Source organism: Phyllostomus hastatus, unplaced genomic scaffold (assembly GCF_019186645.2).
Source record: "Phyllostomus hastatus isolate PE091 unplaced genomic scaffold, TTU_PhHast_1.1 phas_scaffold_501, whole genome shotgun sequence".
Lineage (NCBI taxonomy): Eukaryota > Metazoa > Chordata > Mammalia > Chiroptera > Phyllostomidae > Phyllostomus > Phyllostomus hastatus.
This window is the reverse complement of record NW_025334033.1, coordinates 38,106,721-38,134,284: the sequence shown is the minus strand read 5'-3', so window position 1 is coordinate 38,134,284 and position 27,564 is coordinate 38,106,721. Positions and strand designations below refer to the sequence as shown.

Here is a 27,564-nt window from a genome sequence, read left to right as displayed (position 1 = left end):
CCTAAAAAAGTCCCTTAAACCTGAGGACTGTTTATTAACATCCCTTTTCTGACCTTTGTCTTAGAAACAACCGTTCAGCTGCGGCAGCAGTCCTGGCCCAGGCTCTGGATGAAAGCCCCACCTACCTACCTCCCAGGGGCGGAGCAGGAGCTATGCGTGGCTCTAAAGTGACATACTATAATACTGAAATACTGTAATAAAAATATTAGTTGTTATTCTTATGTATAAAATTGTGCTTTTATACAGTGTATAAACACAATAATTTAACTCAAATATTTAGTTGATGTAAAAAGAACTTAAATTGTATCAGACTGTTTAATTAAGAAACCATTTTTAACCAAATAGTTTTTTAAAGAACTTTTGACAAGGCTATTGTTTACTTCAAACCTGATCTTTAAATTAATTATTTAAAAAAGTAAAAAAAAATGCCCACCCCTGTTAAGTGTATTTACTGGCTTTAAAAAGTTTTAAAAACATTGTTTAGAAAAAAAGGGTTATTATCAAAATCATGAACCGTCTTTTCTGTAGCACTTTTTTTTCAGAAATGTAACACTTTCTGTACCTTTTGAGTCTACTGAAGCATAATTACTTATATGATAGATATTATATCTCATAATCATATTTTTGCACTAAAAGGGAATTTAGCCATTTTGCATCTAGAGTAGGTGTGATACCATCCGAATCTGTGGAAGTAGGTGCTCATATTCACTGCAAACGCAAAGCATCTTTCAAGTTAAAAATGCAAAGAATAGTTATCAAAGAAAATGAATAAAATCCATAGTGAGATAATTTTTTAGAAAATGATTGAAGTTTTAACCCAAGAAAGGACTCTTAGAGTGTCTTATAGCTTAGAATAAGAGCATGTCAATCACGATTAAGCTTCTGGAATCGGAATCCCTTTGAAATGCAGCTGTTTCTTCTTTAATTGTGGCAGCAGACTCTCAAGAAAAGAAAGGTCCAGCCTTAAAGATGAGTAAGGAATACAAAATAGCTCAGGATTAGTTGTGGAGTTCAAAGGTCGCTAATTACACTAAGGAGTTCCCAGACACAGGGAAAACATTAAACAGGTCACCTACCAAACGGGAAACGGACTTTGTCTTCAGAAATTATCCTGAAGTGACAGGTTTCTAGACAAAATCAAAAGCATCACAATGTGTCCAGCTGATCTTAACAGGATGAAAACATGAGTTGGTTTCAGTTCTGTAGTGCAACATTAGGGCGGGATGGCGACAGATGGCATCAGCTTGCCCATGGCCCACACTCTTTCCAGGACGCCCTAGATTTTCCTCAGGTTTCTAGAAACGTCAAATCAAACATTCACTGGTTTTTCTGATTGCTTATAAAGAAAGTTTTCCCTAGGGGATTATTATACCGAATCATTGTCTACTCACTAGATAAATGCCTCTTGCCTGTTTTAGTGTACTTTGCTAAACATTTATACAATCACGATGCCCAATGGCTCCATTAATATTAATGTAAGTTAAGTGTTAAGCTTTCCTTGAGTTTAAGAGAGATCAAATAACTTAGGGGGAATATTTTTTTATTCTTTCAAAAAAAAAAGGTTTTTACTACTGATTATCTATGATTAAGCTAGAATAACAAGTTAAAAATCCTGGTTAGGCAGTTATTCTATTTCCTTTGTTACTTGGGATAATTTTGAATGGAGAACATTATGCCATGATAATGCCTTGCAGAGAATGAGAGTTTATAATGAGTAGGATTGACTTTACTTTAAAAATCATATTTCAAATCCTAAATTTATAGGCAATATTCCTTCAAACTCTCTTTTAAGGACTTAGCAGCTTTTTCTAAGTCTTTCCTTAGGAAACTCATTAAAAAATAGAAACCAAGATAATTCAATTGAATACTAATCTATAATGTATATTTTTTCATAACACTTCTAATTCTGTAAAAAGAAACTTGACATGAATTAAGTTTTGAGAACCTTGAGATTTCACCTTTTCTTTTTTTTTCCTTTAAATTTTATTTTAGTCATTGTTCAAGTACAGTTTTCTGCCTTTCACTCCCATTTCAGCCCACCCACCCATCCCTCCCCACTTCCCTCCCAGTACCACCCTCCCCCTAGTTTTTGTCCATGTGTCCTTTAAGTTTGTTCCTGTAAACCCTTCCCATTCCCCCCTGAAATTCCCTCTTCTCTCCCCTCTGGTCACTGTCAGCCTGTCCTCTATTTCAGTGTCTTTGACTATATTTTGCTTGTTTCTTTGTTTTGTTGTTTAGGTTCCTGTTAAAGGTGAGATCATATGGTATTGGTCTTTCACTGCCTGGCTTATTTTGAGATTTCACCTTTTCTTGAATGGTCACTTCAAGTCCAACTTGACAATGAACTGCTTTGGAAACAGAATGAGACATAATTGTCAAGACAGGTAGAGAATAAAGAGCATGACTAGATTTTGAGGAATAGTAGGTGCTTAGTACTCAGGTTTGGAAGAACAAATACTTTTTTTTATCTTGCACGTCATCTACAATTCATCGGGAGTGGCTGGATGCCAGTAGCTCTGCACTGAAGAGGAGCCTGAGCCTGCATCCAGAAATCTCAGTGGACAGAGGGGACTGTGATTGATTAGCCATGTTTGCCACAGGTACAGGAAGGACCATGTGGCAGGCTGACCCAGGACTAGTCTAAAATAAGCCTGAAATGAATCACTGGTGGTTTATGCTCTGAATTATATTTGAGTAAAATCAAAGGTAACGAAATTGGAGACATTAATCTTTAAAAAACTTTTTTCAAACTATGTCAGACTAAAAACATCAAACAAGAACATTTTTTAATGATTAAAGCATTCAATGATTTCTCACTTACAGTTATATGTATACACATTAAAATTAAAGACTATAATTTAATGTAGGCTATGTTACTATTGCATAAATCCCATTTAGACATGAGATAATTACAGTAATAATGATCCATATGTTACTGGAGCAGGAGCTTTAGAATTCCATATGTAATAGTCAGAAGAAATTAGTTTCCGGTCTGAAAAATAAAAGAAAGAAATGATAAGACTATATTATATTAACAAAAATTTAGTAAGAGACTGATATTGTAAAATTGTGGAACACAATTATTTCAAGTAAGGCAACACTTTGAAATATTTGTTTGATTTTATCAAGGCATACTTACAACTTTCACCACTTTAAAAACATGAGTTCATTAAAATATTTAAGTAATCCACTTTTAAGCTTATTTATGACAAATTTATGTCAATATGCCTTACTTATGACAAATCTGCTAATTTGCCCCCTCACATTTTCCCTAACTTCTGTTTCTTATGGACCATTACTTCGACAACAAATACTCCTTTTTGTAACCTCTTTACCAAGGTCCTAATTCTGATCTTGTCATTATTCTCTACTCATTCAAAGTTTCAGAGATATAAATATACAACCTTCTAATAATGTTTTTAAAAGACTGCTTCAATGATTTCTTATAGTTTTGATCAAATTTAAGCTTTTTGCTTTAATAGCTTTGTAGCTTTAGACAAATGAACTAAAGCTTTCTGATATACAAAATTAAGGTAATGCTAATTTGAGCTAGACATATGTACTGCACATTTCAGACTATAAGACGCCCCCCTCTGCTCTGGCCCCGTTTGGAGGAATAATGGTTGTTAATGCTGCTGTTGAGTTCTGTTTACATTTACACTGGTGAAATATTATATTATTTATGTTATTAAATATCTTAAATTTTTTGCTTCAAAAATTTTCCCCCTATTTTCCTCCTCTACAACCTAGGTGCATCTTATGGTCCAACATATGTTAAGTTCTTTTTTTATTGTTCAAGTACAGTTGTCTCAATTTTCAACCCACCTCCCTCTGCCCCATAAATTTTTATTATCATATGAATCACTAAATATCCAATTCTGCCTTTTTTTTACTTTTCTTCTTCCTAATGAAAGAATACAGGTAGGATAGCTAGGATGTATTACTTTATCCTTTTTTTTTTTTTTTTTTCCCAGTTTGGGAACTCAACGACATTGAGAGTCAACACAGCATACGGCTTAAGCAGCCAGGCTCCGAGCCAGACTACTTGGGTTTGGTTGCCAGTTCTGCCACTTACTAATCATGTGACCCTAACCTCTCCGTTCTGTCAGCATCCTCATCTGTAAAATGGAGATAACTTAATAGGTGTTGTAAAGATTAATGAGTTAACACATATAAAATATTTAGAACTGTGCCTGGCATACAGTAAACAATAAATGTTAGCTATTATTATTTAAATTAACATTTTACACTCAGTAACTCATGGATATAATCTAAAATATTGGTGTTTGAATTAGATAAAACCACTGGTTTGTCCAAACTGACATTACTATATTATGCCTCCACATACATACAACTTACATTATGAAGACTATTCCATATACATGCATCTCTTTAAAAGACTGTCAAAAAATAAATGGTATAGTAGAAAACAGGAAAAACTTTAGGGAGCTAAAGAATATGACATAGAATTACATAAAATTTATTATTGCTCTTCACAAGTAATTGCTTAGAATACTGTAGTTGAGTTTCAGAATTCTTTTGAAAATTCCAAGTAAGAAGTCCTGTCCTATCTTTTCTATTTTAAGGACCCTAATCCTTAGCTTAAAAAGCTTATCTAAATACAGTAGTTCTTTTCTCCTTAATATATGAGGTAAACCATTTCTGCTTACATTAGCTTACTCTACACCTCATTCTAGCTACATTTCTGTTCTATATCACATATGTGTATTTGTTCTGGATTAAATAATTTTGAATTCACTTATAAATTACTTTTTGTCTCCCTAAATTTTCATATAGATTGTATACATATTTTGTTACAACCAACAAATTCACCAAAGGCAGGAAACCTTCTTTCTATTGCCTTCCTATTTGTAAAATAGAGAAGGTACTAAATAATGCTCATTGCCTACAACATTTGCTAGAAAGTTAAAATTTTAAATAATCATATGTAGCATTTATGGAATCTATGCTACATGCTAAGCATCATGCTAAGTGCCTGGCCAATATAATTTTATTTAAATCTCATGACAGTCACAAGGTAAATAATACTATTATTTCCATTTTACAGATGAGGCAACTAAACTTTGAGAAGTTTGCTTACTTGCCTAAAATCACACAGATAACAAACTGTCTAAGCTAGAATTAAACCTCTAGTCTGTTCAACGCCAAAGCCCCTGTGAGCAACCCCTAAATGAAAGTGTATATTAGCAAAGTAAAATAAATCTAACTGTATACTAAAGCCCAACTCTATGTTAATCCTTGCTCATCCAGACAATTTTACAAACAGAAGACAACAGAGGGCAATGTAAAGTACATCAAATGTTGCACAGAACAGGATTTATAAATTGGGATTGCTCCCTCACCTCTGTGTTACATTTTAATTTTACCTTAGGTAATAACTGCATAACACCATTTTAATTCCCTCAAGTCAGTATGAATCTATACAACTTACGTGTACTTATTTTTGGTTTTCCTGATGCAAAAACTTGAACAGAATGCTGATCTGCATAACACCCAGTAAGTGTGTAATCTAAGATCCTAAAACGAAGCTAGAAAAAGAGAAATGTACCAAAAATTAAGGTGATTCTTTGGTAAAAATAATGGTCACACTTTTTCCTTTGGCACAATTTTAGGAATTTACTTCACACAGTTCACAAAATTAAAATCACAGAATATTAAACCTGAATATTGTGTGTGTGCATATTTACAAATATACACACATCATTTCCCCTTTGCATTAGGGCCATCTTTTTTTTGTAAGGCTGGCATTATGAAGTCCTTCACATGTACCAGGCACTTTGCTAACATGAACTCTAATCCTGCAAAGTATCCCTATTGTACAAACAAGGGAACTGAAGCTAAGAGCTGGCATTTGAACTCAGTCCTGACTGATTACAAAAGCTGATGCTCTGTATATTCTTTTCTATCTCTAGGCTATGTGGTATATTTAGATCATAATTCTTCTATAGGCAGAGACATATATATATTCTACCAAAACACAAGAATGCAATTACTAAAAGAGAAACACCAGTTTATTCTGGTGTTTAGAAGAAATGAGATGCTGTACTTAATGGTCTAGAAAACTGAAATTCAACTTTTATATAAATAAGCTTAGAAATCACCCTTTCTCTCACTTACAAAAGCTTTCTAAAATGTAATCCTTAGTTCCTAGGTTTAATTAATAGTGTGGTATCATGAGTATAAATGCCAATTATTATGTTGCACTGTAATAGAAAGGGCCATTAGTACCTTCTCTGAAAGCAGTGCTGGGTGCCTGCGTCACAATGATAGTCACCGGAGCTACGAAAGTTCTGCAACTTACGCGGCTCCAGTCTCCTTTTGCTGTGCTTCTCTTCATCTTTGCTGCGAAAAGTGCCTAATTTTGCAATATCCTGATATCTTTTACTATGCTTTTCCCCTCCCATCTACATTCTCTGCAAATTTCTCCTATTTCCTAACTTTCTCCTCCCAATTACCAACCTAACTGATCACTTACGTAGAATGTAATTTTCAGATGTTTGACATTTTTTCTCAAATTATCTCAACACTAAAGGGCTTTTCCTTGCTTGTTTGATATAATTCTGGATGCTTAAAGTTACGACAAGATTGATTTCCACAAAACTAGATATTATATAAATCTATTTAGTGAACACAGATAGGCAGTACATACTTCTGATTAAACTATAAGTGGTTAGGTGATGGAGATGAATAGAAAAGTCATAATCCCTACCTTTGAAACACATACAGTTTAGTGACACTGCACATTTTCTTCTGAAAAATATCTGGAAGCAGTAATTTTTAAAATAATCCTTGAAACAAAGCTTGTGGACATAGTTGAAACCAAGACAGAAGAAGTATCACAAGTGTACTTCGGACTTCACCATTTCCCCTAATGCTCTCATGTATAGATTTCAATCTCTCTTCTTTGATACCACTCTGTTTAGGTTTTTCTGCTACCTTTTTGATCACCCCTTCAAGTTCTTTCATCGGTTCTTCCAAGTCTTCCTCCTTATTTTATCTTTTTCTTGATCTTATTTCTACAGTCTCAACTATGGTATTTCTTATCTATGGATAACTCCTAAATCCTGTATACAGTTGAGCTCTCTGAGAATCAAGTTCCAAGTTGTTAGCTACCTACTAGACACTTACACTGGGACATGTTGCTACCAACAGCACCATACATGACATGAAACGCACTCCCTCTCAGCTTTCTCCATATCCGTATTATCTTCTAAGTACTTTATCGATCCATTCATCCAATAGTTATGTGGCAGGTACTGGTCTAGATGCTGGTAATACAACAATGAATGAATGAGACTCGCATGGTCTCTGCTCTTTTGGCACTTGAACTCTGGTTTCAGTTATACCCTTTTTAAATCAGTGGTCCCCAATCTTTTCTGCACCAGGGGCCAGTTTTCCCACAGACTGGCAGTGGAGAGTGGTACTGGTCCACAGCCTAGGGGAATGGGGACCTGTGCTTTAAATAACACCATCTTTGATTTAAAACTATCTCTTGTCTCTATATTTAATTAGTGACCAAGGCTTTACCTTTATTACAACTCCTATAGCAGTCTCTTTCTGTGATACCATAGGAGCTCAGCATGATTAACTTATTACCTTTCATCCAGAATACTATTAGAGCTAAAAAAGTTTGTTTATAGTTATTATTTCTCTTGCCTTCCTCACATACATTCTAGATTAATCTTCATATAGTATAACTTTCTGAAAGAACATTCCCCTCTCAAAAAAATTGTATTTTCTAACAAAGGAATAGAAGTCAGATTCAAACCCTCTATAATCCAGATCTAAATCTTATCCAGCCGTATGTGTTACTATTGTTCCTGATACTGGTTCCTAGATGCTTTGTTATCCTTCATTCCTGTGATTAAGTTACCTCTTTAACCTATACAAATGTTAGTCAATCTTCATGTTTTCATTTTCATGCTTAGCTGGGCCTCAGAGTTTTGTTTAAATTCCATCTCTACTGTAATGCTTTCCTTGACCACTTCGGTCAGAAGTGCTCACTCTTTCCTTGAAACACCAAAAATAGTTAGCTCTGATCAATTATTGACACGGACCATTGAAAAAAATCCCTAGAGGAAAAGGACTACATCTTACATTTTTGGTATACAAATCTCAAATATGATCATTGCAGTTAGGCAGAACTAGATTGAGTTGAGGTAGGTAGGCCATATTTACCTGTTTCACGTTAAAAGTTTTAAAGTATAAAGTGAAATAGAAACTGACTAATACTAAACAAAAAGAATCTCACAAAAATAAAAAAAGAATAGCACAGACAAAACCCACACACCCAGAATTTTAAAAAGTTGCTAGAAAACATAGAAAATTAATTAGATATATGCAATTTAGAAACAAAGGAAAGGTTTCTAATATATTGAGTCATAGAAATATATTTACCTTTAAATATGCTGTATTCCCAGTGCAAATGTGGTCAAATGGCTGCTTCTCATGGTTCCTGGCTCCAAAAGTTACAGTTCCAGAAAGACTAATTTCCATTGATTTTGGGAATTTCTGTCCTAAAAACAAAAATACACAATATCCTAAGTTAAGCAGATTCTACAGCTAGTGAATGAAAAATAATCAATAAACAAAACCCAGCTCACCAATAATCCAGATCAATAAGCTTTTCTCTCGGAATACTTCGAGCTGGCCAAAACTAACTTTGTACTCCACATGTGTGATTGGACCTCTATAAAAAAGGACACAATAAAAAAAAATGATCACAGAGACAATAATTTTAAGGAATCTAAGTCAAATCTTGCTACTGTTACTTAATACAAGATAAAAGCATTTCTATATTCAAGTTTACAGAATAGAGTAGAACAAATTATTATATCTCAAAAAAACACCAGAAACACAATAAATATTTTTGGTGATGACATATATTTCATTATTAATTCTGAAGACATTTTTGGTGATGATTTACATTTTATTAGTAGTTCTAAAGACATCTATAAAAATCATACAGAATATATAAACAGTCATATGGATTGATATAACATTAAAACTATTATTTTATTATACACTAGATACCCTTTGAAAAGAACCATACTGTAGAGCAAGTTTAAGAGAATTATGAGGATACAGTCGACCCTAGAACAACACAGGTTTCCTACACAGTTCAAACCTGTGTTGTTCAAGGGTCAACCTTTCACATCCATGGTTGGGATCTACAGGTGTGGAGGGGCAACTGTAGTTAAACTTTTGAGGGCTCAGAAGTTATAGGTGGAGTTTTCCACTGCGCAGGGGTCAGTGGCCCGACCCTCGATTGTTCAAGGGTCAACTGTAATCTTATGATACGACTGACTTAATTCATTCACCATGTAGCTGATAGTTGGGCTTGACCTGACTTGTATGCAGAGTACAGAGAAATTGCTAGAAATAAAGCCAGGAGTGAAACAGTCTCTGAGAAAGCTACACTGGTATAAGTTTATATTTACTGGCAGGTATAACCAAAAAATAAAGACACATGTAAAGGTAAAGAGATTATTTTTATTGACCACGTTTTGGTTCAGAATCAGCATTCATTTGAGAGACATAAAAAATCTTAAAAATAAGGTAGAAAAAGAAAGACAGGTAATTTATGGCGGGGCAGTGAAAATGTACTGAGGAAGGAAGAAATTATGGCATCATGTTATTTTATTCCTACCTATTGTAAAATGGTATATGAGCTTCACAGAATTCAAAATTGTTTTTCACACTTTCATGAAGTTTTAAATTAGCTGTTATTTTTAGTTGTAGTCCTTCCTCTTTCATTTGATAAAAGCCCAAAATTGGGGGGACAGGTACCTGGAAATAAACATAAACAAACTTTTCTATAATACTAAGGTTAATAAGTCTAAAATATCAATGGTGATTTACAAAACAAGTCTATGCTCAATATATACAGATATGTCTTTAATGACTACTGGGTTACTCTAAGTTGTTTGGATAATAGATGATGGAGTTACATTTGTTGTAAGTACATGGATTCTTCCATCTCTTTCTGTCTTCAGAGATGAGAAAGGTGCTTACAAAGGTGTGCAGTACATTCTTACATTCTTCTTCCTACTCTTGTTAGTCTAGGTTCCTCTCTTCCCTTCCTCCAGATTCTCTGTGACCTGCAATTCAGGACATGCACTAACACACTGCCCATAGTTCCTGCTGCCCTATTTAAAAATTGTGATTACCCCCTACCCATCAGAGACTTAATTAATTGGTTATCACTAATCAACTGAAAGGGAGACAATCTGTAGGGTGGAATGAGCCAATCACTATTTCTATAAAAATGAAGTAAAAAGCAGGAAGAACCTATTTTATAGTATGTATCCTAGAGCTGGAGGACACGTGTGAGCAGAGAAAGCCAGTCGGAAGAGCAGACTGAGAAGCAGAGATGAGACAGCCAGTATAGACCTTGAGTACAGAGTGATTTTAATTTTAATTTTCTGATTCTAGTTCTAGTATGGCCTGGGTCTTCTATTTCTTATCCTTGAATGACAATGAGATCGCCCCCTGCATTCTCAAAATTAACTCTCTTTACTTAAGCTAGCTTGAGTATGTTTTTCTAAACTACAGATTCACAATTACAAGAGACAAATGGTACAGTAGAAAAGATGTGGGGTTCAAATGTAGGCTCTGCAACTTATCAGTTATATGACCTTGTACAAGTCATTTAACTTCTCTGGGACCCTCCTCATGTAAAATGGGGCAAATAATACCTATTCTCAGGGGCTTTAAAAGTACTAGAGAAAATATAAGTGAAGTGCCTAGGATAAGGTCTGACACATAGCAGTTATTCAATAAGCAATAAAGAGCTATTAATAATATTATATATTTGTAATCATAGTTGCCTAGGATTAGGGAGGTATTTTTAAATGTTCACAGTTCAAACAATGACTAAAACATACCAAGTTCTTTCTTATGAGCATGAATTCCTTATTCAAAAACATTAAAAAAAAATCCCATGATTTTGAAAACCATTCAGTGCTGTTACAGACACTAGAGATTAAGAGGCATCCAGGTCAAAGAATTGAAACTTCATCATCATCAATCACTCTCTGGTAAATAACTCATAAAAAGTTTTCCTTTGGACCAAATGTATGACTTGCAAAGTCTCAACTTTTCTAAGGTTGTTTACCTGGGAGGTGTAGTAGCATAAGTTGAATGACTCTAAAGGTGGACTGAATGGAAATTTGTAAGGTCCGCTAAATGCAGAATCATCCATTGCATCGATGCTACTAGAAGTCAGAATGGCAGAGTCAAGAGAAGTCACACAAGGATGAACTAGAATATCCTGAAGTGGAGATCCATTGGTGGGGAGACTCAAGCTGATGGTAACATTTGGCATGATTCCTTCTAAATCACACTGTAATACAAAAGGAAACACATTACCAAGATCTTAGAAGCATAAATCTTCTGGGTGAGGCTTTTCTGGCTTTATCTGAGTCATTTTCCACAATGTAACTCACTTTTCTCTTAAGGTATTGTTCTCTGTGCTTTCTGTGCTCTCGTTAACAGTCTGATCATGCTCTCAGACATCCAACCCAGAGACCAGGAGAACCTTCCTATATTTACAACCTATATTTACAACCCTTAAAAAGCTATTTCAAACCCACTGACTTCATTCCTGTTGCAAACACATTGGTACAGGCCCTTACAATTTTTGTCATAGTCTTCTAAATGTATTTGGATTTGTTTTCTTCTAATCAACCCACCCTTGATCAGTGTCAAGTTATCTTAATAAAAAGATAATTCTCATTATATTTTGTCCACATTCAAAACCTTTCAGTAGTTTTCTCTGTTTTGTATTACTTTTAAAGCCTTTCATTTCTTTAATCATTTGTCTACCCTGCAACTAATGCTGTAGACATAGGATGCTTTAATTTTCCTGAATAAATTATAAAGTGTTTTACCTCCATGCTTTTGCATGTGCTGTTCCCTCCAGCTACAATCTTCTTTTCTCTTTGTAACCTCAGCTTATTTGATGCTTTGTGCGAGGCCTTACATTCTGTATTGTCACCTCCAGAGCCTACCCCTCCAATGGAGAGAAGCCCAGGATCTTTCTCCTGTGTGGTCTGGGTTAGTTTGCCAATGAGAGGTACTCATGAGAGACTTGGGAGGTAGAAGGGAAAGGGAAGTCAGTATTCTAGGAAGGCCATGGAAGCCAAATTTGACAGCTTCACAGACCTCTGTTTTTCTTGGTACCTCTAGTGTCTAGCATGGGGCTATGCATAAGAGACACTTAAAATATGTTTGCTGAATGGGTCACTGTTTTCTAATTTAGAAGCCTACCTTTGTTTACCATTCTAATATGAAATATTTCACCTTTTTGTTTTATCTACTGTTGACATATGTGTGAATTCAAGAATATACGTGCTATAAAATGTAAGCACATAGGGAGCAGGCAAGCATATAAACAGTACCATGTATACTTAGTGTCTTATAAAGGTCTTTTGGGGACAGTTACAATAAAATCAATCACATTTGAAAATAAAAATGCCAAATAGTCTTACTACAAAACTTTAAAATATTTTAGTGTTTCAACTTCTAAACCATTTGCTACTTTACTTTCTCCATGTGAGCTAGCAAGAAAAATGAAAAGTTATGATTTTAGACAGGTATTTGTGGGTAATAAAAAAGCAAATATTAATAGCAAATACTATTAAAATTTTAAAATATTCAGTTTATACTTATTAAATTAGCTTCTAACATTCTTACATGGATCAGAAAATTGTAGCCATTATGGAAACCACCAACAAATTATCCACCTCCTAGGCATTTAAAATACCAGATCACCAGTCATCTACCATAGAATGAGGACATTTATTCCAGAAGAAATCTATGTACTACCTTTTAAATCAATCTAACATATATAAATGTAGACTTTTAACTAGGAATTATGAAAACAGAAGGGACCTAGGAACTTAATCTGATTTTAAAAATCAGAAAAGACTTAAAAACATTATGAATCTTCCCAAGGCACACAGAGAATTAGTGGTGGAGTAGGGACTAGAACTTCAGTCCATTGGCTTTCGGCTGACTACCAGGACTAAGACAAAATGAAGACAGTCACTTCTATTTATAATAGGCTTCACAATAAAACTCCTTTAAATACTAATTTCCTGAAGTACTTAAAAGATGTGTGGCTAACAGATACAGTATTCACATATAAGTTTAAAGAAACATTTAGTGTGTGGGTTAAGGTGCACCCTTGCACTTTTTATGTTTAGAATAAAGTTTTTCAAAGAAGAAAGTTTTCTATCGTGATAATTTGTATCAGACAAGGAATAGGACTCAATCCAAAATTCCCACACACAGTAAACTAGGGTCAGCTTATTAATGAATTGAGACATTTAAACATCATGATATTAATAGTAAATGATATATAACATATTGCCTATTTATTGTCACAGAACAAAAAAACAGAATTGATGGATTTTCCTACTTTTAGCTCACAGAATTTATAAGAAAAAAAAAGATTAAACTGTTGTAAGACTTACAAATAACAACCCATGGACACCACAATTTCGAAGCTCTTCATAACACTTATTTCTAGTGACCTCAGTAACAGCTACGTATTTTTGATCATGATGGAATTGAGTTTAACATACTAACTTTTAGATCAATTTAGGTTAAAAGGGAAAAGGAAGACCCAATTTGTCTGGCAGGACTGTTCTACTTCTCTGTTCTTGAAATCTACTTTTATCTATAGAAGTTGTACATAGCTACTCAATATTAAGTTTGAGATATAAAAAGTTTCTATTCATAATGCAGAGAATAAAGAAGTATATCAGAAAAATAAAGATATCTGAGAATGTTAACACACACTTTTAAAAATTGTACTTGGAAGGTTTTTATTTTAGATCATTATTCAACATGGTACTGATCACTGCTAACTGTATTGTTATTTTTATTGTCTTTTCCTATTTTCTAACCAGATAACCCTATATTAACTCACTGACTTGTTTAAATAAAACAAGAGCCCTTCAAAATGGTTTTAGATATTAAATCAAGTTTGTCAATTTCACCCCTGCTAGAGAAAATGGAAAATAGGTATAGTGGTTTTAAAATATTTCCACAAATTTTTTACTCTTTTTGAAAGGTGGAGCCTAAGTCCAGCCTCTTTGAATGTGGACCAGAGTTAGTGACCTGTGCTAACAAACAGAAAATGGTGGAAGTGATGCTCTCTAACCTCTCAGTCTTGGTAATAAAAAATTGCTTCTACCCATGCCCTGCATCTGTCTCTTGTCCAATCATTTGATCTACAGGAGACTAGTCACCAAGCTGTGAGGGCTTTCTCTAGCAGCTTGTTGAGAAGGCCACGTGTAAAGGAACTAAGTCCTCCCACCATTAACTGGTCATGTGAATGAGCCACCTTGCAAGTCTGGCTTGTAGCCTCAATCAAACCTTTGGGTGATGTTGCTCCAGCTGATACCTTGACTGTGACCTCATGAGAGACTCTACACTAGAAGTTCCAGCTAAGCTGTTCCTGAAATCCTGACCCACAGAAAGTATAATAAATATTCTTTGTTGGGACAATGGGCAATTCATTACAGAGCAATATATAACTAATACAGTTAGTAGGAATGCAAAAGGTAACTTTACTAAATTTGACATGAATCTAGTATCTAATGACTGCTGTTTATGATAAAAATCAATAATGTCACATAACAATGTAAACTAAGGTTAGCAAATTTTATTTTCTCCATAGATGATAAAACAAGTACCAGAGAAAAATCTCACCTTGCAAGTGACAGCTCCAATTACTTGCCATGTATCTGCTATATCCTTTTTATCATATTGCATAGAGTTCACCTTTTCAGTGATAGAAATAGAAACTTGTGGTTTTCCTTTGTATGTTCCAGCTTTCCAGGCTGGTTGTTTTTGTGGATGAGACACAAAGGCTAAATTAATACTATCCAACGAATTCTGTAAGTTGGCATCTAACAAAGTTCCAAATGGGCAAGCCTGTAGAAGCAAGTCAGGCAATTGGCTCAATTTTGTATTTAGCTCAGTGTCATTTTTTGGACTTGAGTGAAGAAAATCCTGTATCCCAAAGAGAAATTCAAAGCCTTGTGAAATTGCACTAATGCTAATTAATGGTGGACGAGGGGATAAAGTTTGTTCAACTAGTGGAACACAAGCATATACTATGCCATTCTTCAGAAAAGCAACCACTGGCCAGAGTTCTTCCCCTCCTACTTTAAGTCCATAGACAGACGTTTTATTGATGTGAGAACAGCTATCTCGACTCTCCACAAAGTCCTTATCTTCATCCAATAACCTAAGTTCGAAGAGCAGTGATTTAAGAAAGGGACCATCTTCAGGAATAGGCACATAACTTGCTCCATTGAAGACTTTGGCTCGTTTTTCAACAGTTGGATACCGCCTGCAGTATGGAAACAGAAAACATTATAAATGATTCTTCCAAATAAAATAAACATGAAAGAATCCAATGCCCCCCCTAAAAAACTGAAGGCAAACAGTAATAATGAAATACACAATAATAAATACCTACACACACAAAAAAAAACCACAACCTAAAAAACATTTTATTACATGTTGAGTTCTGACTATAGTAATTAACTGTTGTATACTTAGTATATTATCTCAAATGATAAAGTATCATTATCTATTTCTAAAAATAATTCAACTTAGTTAATTTTTTAAAACAGGTAGAGCACATGGTTCTAATTCGAAATCTTAGTCTCTCAGCCATTCAGATTCCCACTTCGCAGGCAAGGATTGTACACCTGGACACATTTTGGGCATCTACAAGAACTCCCCCCACCCCCGATTCATCTTAGTAGAGTAGGATCAAAAGAAGTGGTTCAATTTAACTCTCAATAATTTTGAATTCACTAGTTGAGATGATACAATTGTAAAAGGAATGTTCTATTTTACTCAACCTATAATGAATAACAGGTACCCTGGGTTTTCTTGCCAACCCCTACAAAAATATTACTGAGCATTTCAGTAATAATGGTTTACCTCTCTGGCCCTGGAAGATAGTATGAGGTCATAAAAAAAGAATATAATCTGAATAATTTTTTTATGATTTGCATGTTCTAGGGTGGATGGTAAGTTTCTAATTCACCCCTTCACGTGGGGAATCAGAATAAAAGGTGCTTTTGTTCATTTACAGAAATGTTCAATTGGGTTTTCCTAGTTAAAAAATCATGTGTTTTCCCTATTCCTCACCTCTCTATTCCACAGTCCAGACCAAAGTCGCCTACTGTCTGTTAACTTCTCTGTAAAGCACCTAACTTTGCCAAGTCTTTTTTTCTTATTTGTAAAATAAAGGGGTGGCTAAAGAATATACCAGTAATTCTCATCAAGGATAAAGAACATACCTGGCCAAGATTATTTTTTTCACTAATTCTACTAATAAAATATTGATGTTTACTAATATTCTTTAAAAAGAAAATAAGAATGTATTCAAGTTATCAATATATTAGTAAAGCTTACTCATTTACATTCTGATGCTTTTTTTTTTTAATTGAGAAGGGGAAAGAATTAGCACTCCAGTAAGGGAGTATCAGGTAAATGCCATTTCTTTCTTTGAGTCTCTGAATAAGAATTGTTGAGAACTTTGGACTAAACTCTAGTACAGTGTCTTATCCTCTAGTTACCTAAAGGATAATTAAATTTCTTCTTAAGGGTAAGAATCTCATGACTGAATATAAACATAACAAGTTAATTTGGGACCTTTTACAATGCTTCAATATGTGATCAATAAATATTTTTGTTGGATGACTCAAACTGTCATTTTAGATTTATTCAAGGCCTTTTCTAAAATAGGACTCACACCTTAAATGGCCCTACAACTATGAGGTACAATACTAACCTCAGCCAGACTCAACCTGATACTATCTATCTGGGCAGCAAACCTCTAAAATAGAATCTAGACCAAGATTTTTTTGTGGGGGAGAAGAGAGGAGTGGGGAGTAGATAGATACAGGAAAGATCATTTGCCTTTTTAAATCTTAAGTGATGGCCATTATCCTTTGGCATATACGTGGATAATATGCCAGTGCATATCTGTTTAGCCCTACCCCCAGCCCCGAGAGGTCAGAAAACTGATACAGAAAAACTTAACTAGTTCATTCAACAATACAGAATTAGTAAGTGACAAATGACTTATTTGAACCCAATATGCCGTTTCCATAGAGATGCTGAAGTGCCCAACCAAACATATCTTTTTCTTTTGAAATATTCTGAGCACAGTGGAGAGAAATTCTGAAAACAAGCATGACTTCTTTAAGGAGCTTATTTCTGTAAGCAGGAAAAATCTGACCTCTGTGGGATATTGAGATAAGCTATGAAGCCACAGATATAAATACAGTATGGTATTGGTACAATAACAGATAAATAAAGTAACAGAACTGAGACAGATCAATGTTTATATGGGAAACACAATAAACTACCAATGGCTCCATAAATCAATGAAAAAAATATGTATTGTTTGAAAGGTGATGTTGGGAAAGTGGCCCACAATACAGAGAAAAACAAATTGGGATTCCTGAATTAACAACATATCCAAAGATGGACTAAATTTAACAGATAAAGTGATGAAGTTGGGAAAACGTAGGGAGATATCCTTGGGAGACAGGGGTAGGGAAAGACTTCAACAAATCTCCCAAAGCACTAACTACTTTGCTTGCAATAAACTCAGTGATTTCTGTTTAATCAAAGTAACATCAAGTTAACTGGCAATGATAAAGTACCTGTAACAGCTAAGAAAACAACATGGGATTAATGTCAAGAATACACAATAAACTCCTGCACAATAACAGACACTGCCCCCTCCCCAGCAAATATGAAAGAAAAAATAAGCAAAGAATATCTGCAGGCAATTCACAGAAGAGGAAACCCAGGGGCTAACAGTCTTTGCTACACAGAGAAAATTAAATGAAAATAAAATACTGTACTGGCAAAAACTGAGTATTAGGAAAGAAAGGAGATATGGGAAAACTTCACTCTCTGCTGATGAGTGTAGACTGGAGAAAGTATTATGAAGAGCCAATTATTTGGCAATATTTAGTCAAAATCAGCATAGTTATGGCCCATGGACCTTTTGAGGATATCTATTGCAGCCCTGTTTTGATGGCAGAGGTGGAGGCAACCTGGGATACCTCAATGGGGAAGAGGATAAGTAAAGTGTGGAGGGTGAAATATGGAGTACTAAAGAGCAAGCAGAAGTAATGACCTAGACCTGCACTCTCCAGTGTAGAGGCCACTATTCATGTTACTTTTTAAAGTTAAAATGAACAACATTGAGTTCCTCAGTTATAATAGCCACAATGCAGAGGCTGCATGTGGTTAGTGGTTACAATATCAGACAGCATAGATTTAGAACATTTCCCATGTCTATCATTGCAGAAAATTCTATTGAACAGCGCTGCTCTAGATGATCACAAAATAACATGAAAATTTCTTTAAAATGATGCTGAGAAATCTAACAAATATATGAAAAAGAATTAAGTCAATAGAACAATTATGTAATTTGAAAACTGCATACACAGACACACAATTACAAGGATAGCAAAAAAAGATGCAAGTTACCTATGAGGCAGGGAGAATGGCAGAAATAAAGATACCCAAGGGAATACATTAGTAAAATGAGGTGTACCTCTTATAGACCAGTGAGGCTAATTAACCATATTAAAGAATATTATTAACCCCCTCACTTCAGGTACAACAACAAATATAAGTCTGGTACCCTGGGGGAAAATGTAAACTCCAACTGTGATGTCCTTACTAACAAAAATTGTTTAGGATGCAAAGTGGGAATTTTTCATGTTCACATTGCCAATCACTTTTCACTTAAAATTGCACTCATCTTTATCTGTCTCAATCTCAATTCAGAACTTCACTATAGAACTTTCCTCTGGGAAGAATTTGTTGGCAAGACCAAATTGTCATAGGCACTGAGAATAAAAGGTGAAACAAATTACTCAATCGCACCCACATTTTACCAAGAGTTATTGTATAGTACTCTTCACAGAGCTCTTTTAATCAAATGCAGCAAATTCTAAAAATGAAGCATTATCTAACATTATCTAAGAAAAAGTGAGTACAATTTAATTTTTGTACTTTTTAACTTTATTTAACAATCAGGAACGTTAAGCTATCTGAAATTTTCTGGGAATGAAAAAAGAAACATGGTAAGATGAAAATAACAGCCTGGCATTGCTCAGCAAGGGTTTTACACAAGAATGAGTTAAAGCATCGTTGACTGATTTTTATTAATGAAAGAAAAATTTTAAAACGTATAGTGCTCAGTAAGTTTTCTTCCTTTTATAATCTCCAAATCGATGCCAAGCAGGTGGAGTTAATTTAAAGATACCGTGATACTAAATAACACTGTATTAGAAAACACATGATACTGAATATGTGCCAGACATCAACTCATTTAATTCTCACAACACTAGGAAGTAGTTGTATTAAAACGTTCACTTGACAGATGAAACAGAGATTAAGTGATTCGCCTACCAGGGATACACTGCATCACAAAACTATGCTTCAGGATCCATCCCTCCGACTGATCGCCCCTGACGATTCAGACTTGCATGTACCTGGAGAATCTGACGGTGCCACAAAGTGGAGTTCCCGGTTCGTGGCTTACGAGCCACACTGCTCGCTGGGCCATGATAAGCCGCTAAAGCATCAGATCACTTCTAAAGCCACCACGGAGGAAGAGCGCAGACCAACTTCCTCAGACGGACTTTCATTTATCCGAACCACGTTCTGCCCCACCACAAACACGTCAGGCTCAGCAGAGAAGCTAGTTCCTTCAAATGAAGAGAAATAAAACCTCTGAGTTCGTCCGGGCCGACCCAAACGACAAAAGTTCTGTGAACCCTCACCAAGAATCTAGAGAACTTACTATACCTCAGCCACTTTAGGAGTTGCTTCCTCCAAATTCCACTTCCGGGATGGTGGCTCGCAAGCACCAAGGTTCCCCACTGGCTGGAACGACAAGCCTCTGCAGTTTGCCCGCTGTTCGCTTCCTTCGCCTGCCCCTCCCGACCGCCGTGTGGGCGCGCGCAGCTCCACTTCCGGCGTGCGAGGCGGTGACAATGGGAGCAGCGAAGGCGGCGCCGGGAGGCAGCTGACAGGCGTCTGCGGTTTCGCTTCATGGCCGCTCTCCAGCCCCGCCTGGGCTCGGTGGGAAGTCGGGGAGCCCGCAGCGTCCTGGCGCCGGAGCTGGCGAGCTGAGCAGGGACCTGTGTGTGGCGCCGCTGAGGCGCAGCATGTGAAGAGGAGACGGCGTCCAGCGCGAGGCGAGCCTCTCAGCCGGCCGGGATGGCTACGACGGCCGAGCTCTTCGAGGTGGGTCCTGGCAGCTTTCAGGGAGTGACAGGCCCGGGGTGCAGGTAGCGAGATGGGCAGGCTGAGGAGCGAGCGGGTGGTCACCCGCGACCCGGGCGCAGCCCTCGGAAGAATGGTGCGGGAGCGGAGGGGTGGGGCGGCGGCTCGGGTGTCGGCGCGAGTGGAGCGTGACGTGGGGGAGGGGTGGCACCGGGACATGGGTTGCAGGGGAGGGAACCCGGAGTCGGAAAGGAGGGAGGGGGCCTGGGAGGTGGGGGCTTGGGAAGGTGTACACGGGGTGAGTGGTGGGAAGGGCTGACCGGGACGCGGAAAGAGGAGTCAGGAGCCCCAGGCTGGGCGAGCCCAGTCCTGTCGCTGGGATCCTCGCGTAATTTTCCCAGGGTGCCGCCTGAGATCCGGACGATGGGGGGCTTCTCGTTCTTTGTAATCACAACGTTAGTGGGTAGAAGTGGCACTCGCCTCTTGCCCGTTTACCCTCATGATGGAAAAGGCCGAAGTATTTTTTAGGACAGTAAAGGCCTGCTGAGCCCTTCAGAATCCTTGAAGGCAAAGCTAAAAAGAACATTTGTGTGCGGGTCTCAGGGAGTTGGTGTGTGTTACAAACCTCCCCTAGCGGCGAGCGAGGGGGTCCTTAACGCGGAGACGGCGAGAGTGCTGATGTGTTTGTTTCCTTGCGAGTTCCCAGTCTCTAAAAGTTAACATTTAATGTAGTGGAATGCAGGGTGGAAAGCTGTAATCCGTGAGATAACAGAATAGCAAAATTCTCACTGGACCACAAAACAATGAAACGTATGAAGAAAGCTTCTCCTTTTGTGAAAGAAATGGAAACAAGATATGAAGAAAAAGGAAGACCCGTTCTGTGCGTGCTTGTGTTTCATATTGAGTAACTAAGTGAGAATTGAGAAGGTCGCAGTTGACAATAGAGAATTTCTCCAAAAATGAAAATTGGATCCTTTTTCTGCTTTAGATTCAGCAATTACTTCTTTTCTTTTTGGCTTAAAATGTAAATTCCACCGTTTTTATTACAGCTGGGAATTTTTCACGTTTGTTACTGTTACTATATTTCAGGTTTCTGTCAGCTTTTGGATAATACTGTTTTTGTTGAGAGGAATATCATGCTATTGTTATAATAATTTGTAATAAAATGGTGATTTGTGAGTGAAAGGCTTATAGTTACGAGAAAGAATTTGGAAATACTAATTACATTTTCTCATATTTAAGTATTGAGTACATTAATTTTCCTAATTCCATCTGTATATTGATTGACATAGGAGAAGGGAGACATTCTTTTTGCTAAAAGCTTTTACTGTGTGTTGCTGGGCATGATACTGAAGTATGAAGTTCTGTAGTTCTTTGTCTTTTTTATTTATTTATGTATTCATTTTACATCTTATAAAGGTAGAAAACTATTTTTGAAGTTGCGATTGGTAATATACCTAATGAAATATTTGGCTAGCTAGCTTTTAATAGAAACCGTACTTTATCATACAGTTCCTAAGGCATTAATCTTTGAGTTAATGAATACTGCATGTCATTCCCAGTTGTGTCTCAGACAAAACTACGTCTATTTTTCTTTAACCATTTTATCACATGAGTTCCACATAATTTACATGAAAGTGTATTGATTTATGGCCCCCTCCAGGAGGAGGGGAGGAGGTACAGAAATATATATTTTGCTTTCTAGGGTCTCATCATTTAGTAAAGTAGTTAAGTCAAATTAGGCTTTAACTTAACTCAGTGACCCCAGTTATGTGATAGCTGGTAATAATTCACTTACTGAGAGAGCAGCGATTTTTCAATGGTGAGCTGCAAGAATTTTTAAAGCCTGCAGTGTTTGACTATTTTAGTCAGGGGCACATACCTCTTTTCCCTGAGGTTGTCAAATAAAAAAATGACAACAGCCAATACAACAATGGCTGTCTGGTGTGAATGAATCAAAATTATACCTATTTTTTGTCAGATCAGCAAAAAATACATTTTTTGATGTGCCATAGAATTTTAGTAATTAGTTTATGTGTGCCATGAGATGAAAAAGGTTGAAAATTGCTGCTGATAGGGTAATGATAGAGACAGACTAGTTCTTTGGCCATCATAGAGCAATTTTAAACATTCTTATGGATCTTAACTCATGTGACTTTCTTTTTCCTGACCATATGTTTGTGGTTTGTTGTTTCATTAATATGAAAAACATTATTATATTGTTACAGTTAAATGTTAAGAATGATTAAGAAATGTATTTACCCTTTCATTCATAGAGTAGGCTCTGTCCGCTTGAATAAGTTTTCATTCCTAAGTGAAAAATTGGTCCCTTTGCTTAAGAGGGAGGAGAGATAAAAATCCAAACCTCAGGCTTTGCTGCTGTTTCCTGTTGCTACTTGGCTAGGCTCTAGGTTGCTGGGCAAGTCAGGGAGTGTCTTTTCCCTTGCTTCCCTTTCTTAGTCACAACTGGACAGCTGGAGAATTGTGGGAAGTAGAGGTCAGAACACAGTCAAGGATATTTTGTTTTTATGCAACCTGGTTTTAGTGCACTATTAAGTTGAATTGTGCTTTCATTTTTTCCCCCATTGAAAGTGGTCCAATCAATATAAAATTTTGCTTTGAATTCATGAAATCTCATTTGTTAACTCTGCTTCTTTTAAAATCTTATTGGTCCCATGAGACTGCCTTTTTTTTTTTTTTTTAACTTAAACACCTTAGAACCACAAAATTAATTATAGGATATTTTCTTAGTTTGCAGAAATGATTAGTTATATATTATTCAGTTATTTTAATAGTGAAGTATCCACCCTGGCTGATGTGGCTCAATAGATCGAGTGCCAGCCTGCAAACCAAAGGGTCACTGGTTCTATTCCCAGTCAGGGCACATGCCTGGGCTGAAGGCCAGGTCCCCAGTGGGGGTCTTGTGAGAGGCAACCACACATTGATGTTTCCCTCCCTTTCTTTCTCCCTCCATTTCCATCTCTCTAATAAATAAATAAATAAAATATATTTTAAAAATAGTGAAGTATCCTAGAAATTCATGAGAATACCTTCTTAGTTTCAGCCCACATGGGCACACCTTTCTAAAAGGATCTATGTGCAGTGTTTCTAAATGATCACCTGTGGATGGACATTCTAAACAGGAAGTCTCTGCGGTTTCCTCCATATATAAAAAGTGACTGGGGTACTGAATTCCTTTTCTGTTGTTGCAAATATTCTTTTCTCTTACTGCACTACTGAGGACATCGTACTCCCTTGTTTGTTTGTTTGTTTGTTTGTTTGTTTTGTCTTGTTATTCTTCTGGAGTCTTTACTTCTCTCTACGCAAGTTACCTTAATGGGAGAGTTCTTTGTTAACTCTGGTCAATTACCCATTTATCCAGCAAATTTTTGTTAAGTACCTACGAAGTTCAAGATGAGGTGCCAAGATTAATGAATCTGCATGCCATAGGAATACTAATTCTATGCTATGTGCTTCAAAAAATTCAGAATGGTTTAAAGGCCAAGTAGGTTTTGGAAATGGACATACTTTGTTTCATTAGAGTTTTATAATATGGCTTAGTATGTTAAAAATTCTGAGAAGTTCATTTTCCCAACTTTTTTGATTATGATACTTTTATTTTGTAGTGCTTATTAGTTTTGTGAATTCCATGAACATACTTTGGAAAATGTTGAATTGTATATAGAACCTGCCCTTATTGTTAAATAGAGAAAGGAAAATAGATATATAACTACATACTCTTGAAATAAAGCTATAAATGGAGTCAAAGAGGTCTAGATAAAATCCTGTAGGACTTGGGAGAATGGGAAGACTCCTTCTAGAAGTGCGGAAGGATTACGAGATGGTATTTAAATGCTATACAAAGGATAAGTTAGATTTGAGTTTGTGGAACTGGGTGGAGGGATTTTATAATACAGCAGGCAGTGAAATCTAAGACATAAAAGAAGATAACTGGAGAAGAGTTCATTTTGGCTGGAGTGCAGAAGAAGAGGAATGGCATGTGAGGTAAATTGAATTTTAATTGTAGAGGTCCTGAGTGCTAGAATTAGGAAATAGTTGTTTTTTTTTCTCTACTGTAAATGCAGGAGCCTTGCTCATGATAGTGTTTGAGGTCGTGTAATTTGACAATGGCTCTTTGACTTCCAGATTAGAATTTGAGTTGTCAAGAATGCATTTTCTCATACAAACAAATTTCTGTCTCTTAAATTTTCAAACTAAGTTACAAAAGCTGTTTAAACAGATTTATCTCTTATAGTGTTAACTAGCTAAAATATATTAACAAATATGAGATATTCAAGTAAGGACCACTCCTTTACCTTTAAGGTACTGAAATGCACTTGTTTTCAGCCGTATTAGCTGTTAAATAAATGTTTGTGGAACCTGGCTATCATGTATGTGAGTACCATGTATGTGAGAAAATGTATTCATTCAGCAAACATTTTATTGAATACCTTACCTACCCTAGTCCAGAAGTCATTCCAAGTACTGGAGTCAAAAGGTGTTTTGAGTTGAAAATCTAGTTGGAATGAAAGGAAAAGAACACTTTCTTCTCTCAACACTCTGCCACTGATCTCAATACTTCACCTCTGACACCAGATGTGTGGGGATTTTCCCCACAGTTCAGCTTTCCAGTAGACACTGACTGGGTGTCCTACAATTCAATTTAATTCTGACATACCCTGCCTAGAGTTAGCATCACATCCCACAAGTTAAGAGCTCAAGTCCCACAAGACACCTCTACTTTAGATACCAGTTACAGTCCAGGTTGTTACCTGTGCTTCCTACTGACTGTCTGTGTATTGGGGGTTTTCATGACTGCCTCTTGAGATTTGATAATTTGCTGGAAGGGCGCCCAGAACTCAGGAAAACTACTAGGTTACTGGTTTATAATAAAAGGATACAACTTGGGGACAACCAGATGAAAGAGCTGCATAGGGCAGTGTATAGGAGGAGTGCAGTGCTTCCATGCCCTCTTTGGGTGGGCCACCCTACCAGCATCTTGATGTGTTTACCAACCTGGAAGCTCTCTGAACTCTACTTTAGGCATTTTTTGTGGAGTCTTCATCATGTAGAAATAATTATTAACTCAACGTCTAGACCATCTCCCCTCCCTGGAATATGAGGTGTGAGGCTGAAAGTTCCAGTCTTCTAATCGTGTTTGATCTTTCTGATGATGAGGCACCATCCAGGAGCCCAGCAAGAGTTTTTTTCAGTAGAACAAAAGGCACACTCCTATCATCCAGAAAATTCCAAGGGATTTAGGAGCTCTGTGTCAGGAATGGGGGTCAAAGATGAAATATTAGAATAAAAGATGCTTCTAGCACCTTTATCATTCAGGTAATTCCAAAGGTTTTAGGAGCTCTGGTCAGGAACTGAGTACAAAGAACAAAATGTGTATTTCTTATATTACAACATTACAGGGGATATTGGTTAACAGATAATGCAGTGCAGTGGGAGTACAGAATTTCTTTCTGGCATAATTAGGGAAGGTTCCATATAGTAATGACATATATATTGCATGTTGATAGAGGATTCCAAGGCATAGATAGAAGATGACTCCAGTTTGTAAGGTGAAGAGTATTCAGGAAATAGTGTGAAGACAGAGGATCTGTATTAGCATTAGGTGTGGGAGTGGTGGCTCATAGTAAGGCATTGTGACCACAGGGGCAGATGGGAGAAGCTTTGAGAAGGCTTTATAAGATCATGTCTAAGGGATCTGATGTGACTTTTTTGGGTGTGTGTGAGGGGGAGTGAAGAGACAGATATGGGTAGTTGTAACACATTGTATTGGATCTATTGTGGGGAAGATGCTGTAAGAAAATATAAAAGTTTATTTGGGTATCTCAAAGAAACAGTGTTAAATTAGGGATTTATATTCTTGTCCAAGAGCTTAATGTCTTAATTTTTAATAGAAATGATCCCAAACTCCAAGTTTTCCTAACAATTGGTAGCATATGTAAGGAGTATGAATGAAATCAGTTTAATAGAGCAACACAGTAACCAATTATGTAAAGTTGAATTTAATATGATAGTATCTTAGTCTGTAGTGTATACTTCAATTTTTGTTTTTGTTTTGGCCATTTTTGCTTTTAATTACTATAGTAAAATAGAAGGTGAAGATAATACCTTTGTCAGGTTCACGAAATTCTGAAAGATTTTTGGAGGTAGTACTTGTTTGCAAGTGTCCTTAAGAATCCTCTTGGCAGGACTTGGTCATTTGGAGGTCATAGAACTTGTTAATCTGGCTTTTTCTCATTGTAAATGCCTTTGTAGCAATATTGAGTATTAGAAAGCAAGTTATGGAGATTTATTTGGTTTTAAATGCAGAAAGCAAGTTGTGGAGAATTATTTGTTTTCTGCTTTGTTGGAACTTTGGTTACATTAGGTTCATTTATCTTAAACTTTTGTGGTGATTTGATTGCCTCTGAAGATAAAACTGTGCTTTGTTTCTGGGACATTGTTCTTTCCTAATTTTCCCTCCTCCTTCACTGGTTCCTCCTGCTTTGTTTCTTTTGTTCAATCTTTTTCCTCCCCTATCTCTAAAGTTTGACACGCTCTTCTTCCTTATAGGTGATCTCATCCAATTCAGAGGTTTTAAACGGTATTTTTAAAATTATACCTAGTTTCAGTTTCTTCCCTGTAATACAAACTTATTTTTCTGACTGTGTGCTTTCATTTGTGTATCTAATAGGCATCTACAACATAACTGAATAAATCTCCTGTTCCCTTAATCTCTCTTCCATCTCTCCCCAGTCTCAGGAAATGGCACACCCACCATTCACACAGTTGTTCAAGCTGCAAACCTCTATGAGTAATCACAATTCCTTTTTTAAATTTCTCCCTACATTAATTCTTAAGTATTTGTATGAGTACATCCTTTAAAATGTCACATACCTGATCATTTTGCAGCACCCCTCCACTTCCACTTATATCTGAGTCATTATTGTCTCTGATTGGACTACTGCTGTGTTGCAAGTTGAATTCTCTGAGAAGACTTTGAGACAGAGTTTAGTGTGCAGAATATTTATTAGGAAGCACCGTTGGGATGAACAACTGTGAAGAAGCAGAGTATGGATGCACAATTGGGCCTATGGAAAAGTAGAGCTACAATGCTGGTCCAATGACAGTGTTGGTGGCCCCTTTTGAGAGTTCTGGAACTAAAATGACCTATCAGAGTTGTCCTGCTTTGGACCAAAGTGGTCAGACATTATAATCCCCATCTTGGTCAGTCATTGGATACAGACTGCATTA

The 27,564-nt window shown here is 36.4% G+C and overlaps 2 protein-coding genes across 6 annotated transcripts in view; one reads left to right on the top strand and one right to left on the bottom strand.

Annotated features, from left to right (window-relative positions):
• Positions 1-375: 375 nt before the first annotated feature.
• Positions 376-20,026, bottom strand: AP5M1 (adaptor related protein complex 5 subunit mu 1). Of its 5 annotated transcripts, none has more exons than XM_045823961.1 (10): positions 19,894-20,026; positions 19,578-19,793; positions 14,743-15,388; positions 11,138-11,365; positions 9,671-9,810; positions 8,625-8,710; positions 8,419-8,537; positions 5,453-5,549; positions 2,914-2,992; positions 2,189-2,348 (listed from the first exon to the last, which is right to left on the bottom strand). In XM_045823961.1, exons 2-10 carry the CDS (start codon positions 19,649-19,651, stop codon positions 2,324-2,326), a joined length of 1,494 nt encoding a protein of 497 aa, XP_045679917.1. In that variant the 5' UTR covers positions 19,652-19,793; positions 19,894-20,026; the 3' UTR covers positions 2,189-2,323. The 5 variants fall into 5 exon arrangements, with proteins under 5 accessions (XP_045679920.1, XP_045679917.1, XP_045679918.1 ...); XM_045823962.1 differs by having other exon boundaries at positions 19,889-19,962; XM_045823964.1 differs by lacking the exons at positions 2,189-2,348; positions 19,894-20,026 and adding an exon at positions 376-1,295 and having other exon boundaries at positions 19,578-19,887.
• A 39-nt stretch (positions 20,027-20,065) lies between these two features.
• EXOC5 (exocyst complex component 5) overlaps positions 20,066-27,564 on the top strand; it is a 46,556-nt gene continuing 39,057 nt past the window's right edge. Inside the window, exon 1 of the mRNA XM_045823960.1 lies at positions 20,066-20,334. Coding sequence (XP_045679916.1) covers positions 20,308-20,334 — 27 coding nt within the window. The 5' untranslated portion in view covers positions 20,066-20,307. The remainder of the gene's footprint in view (positions 20,335-27,564) is intronic.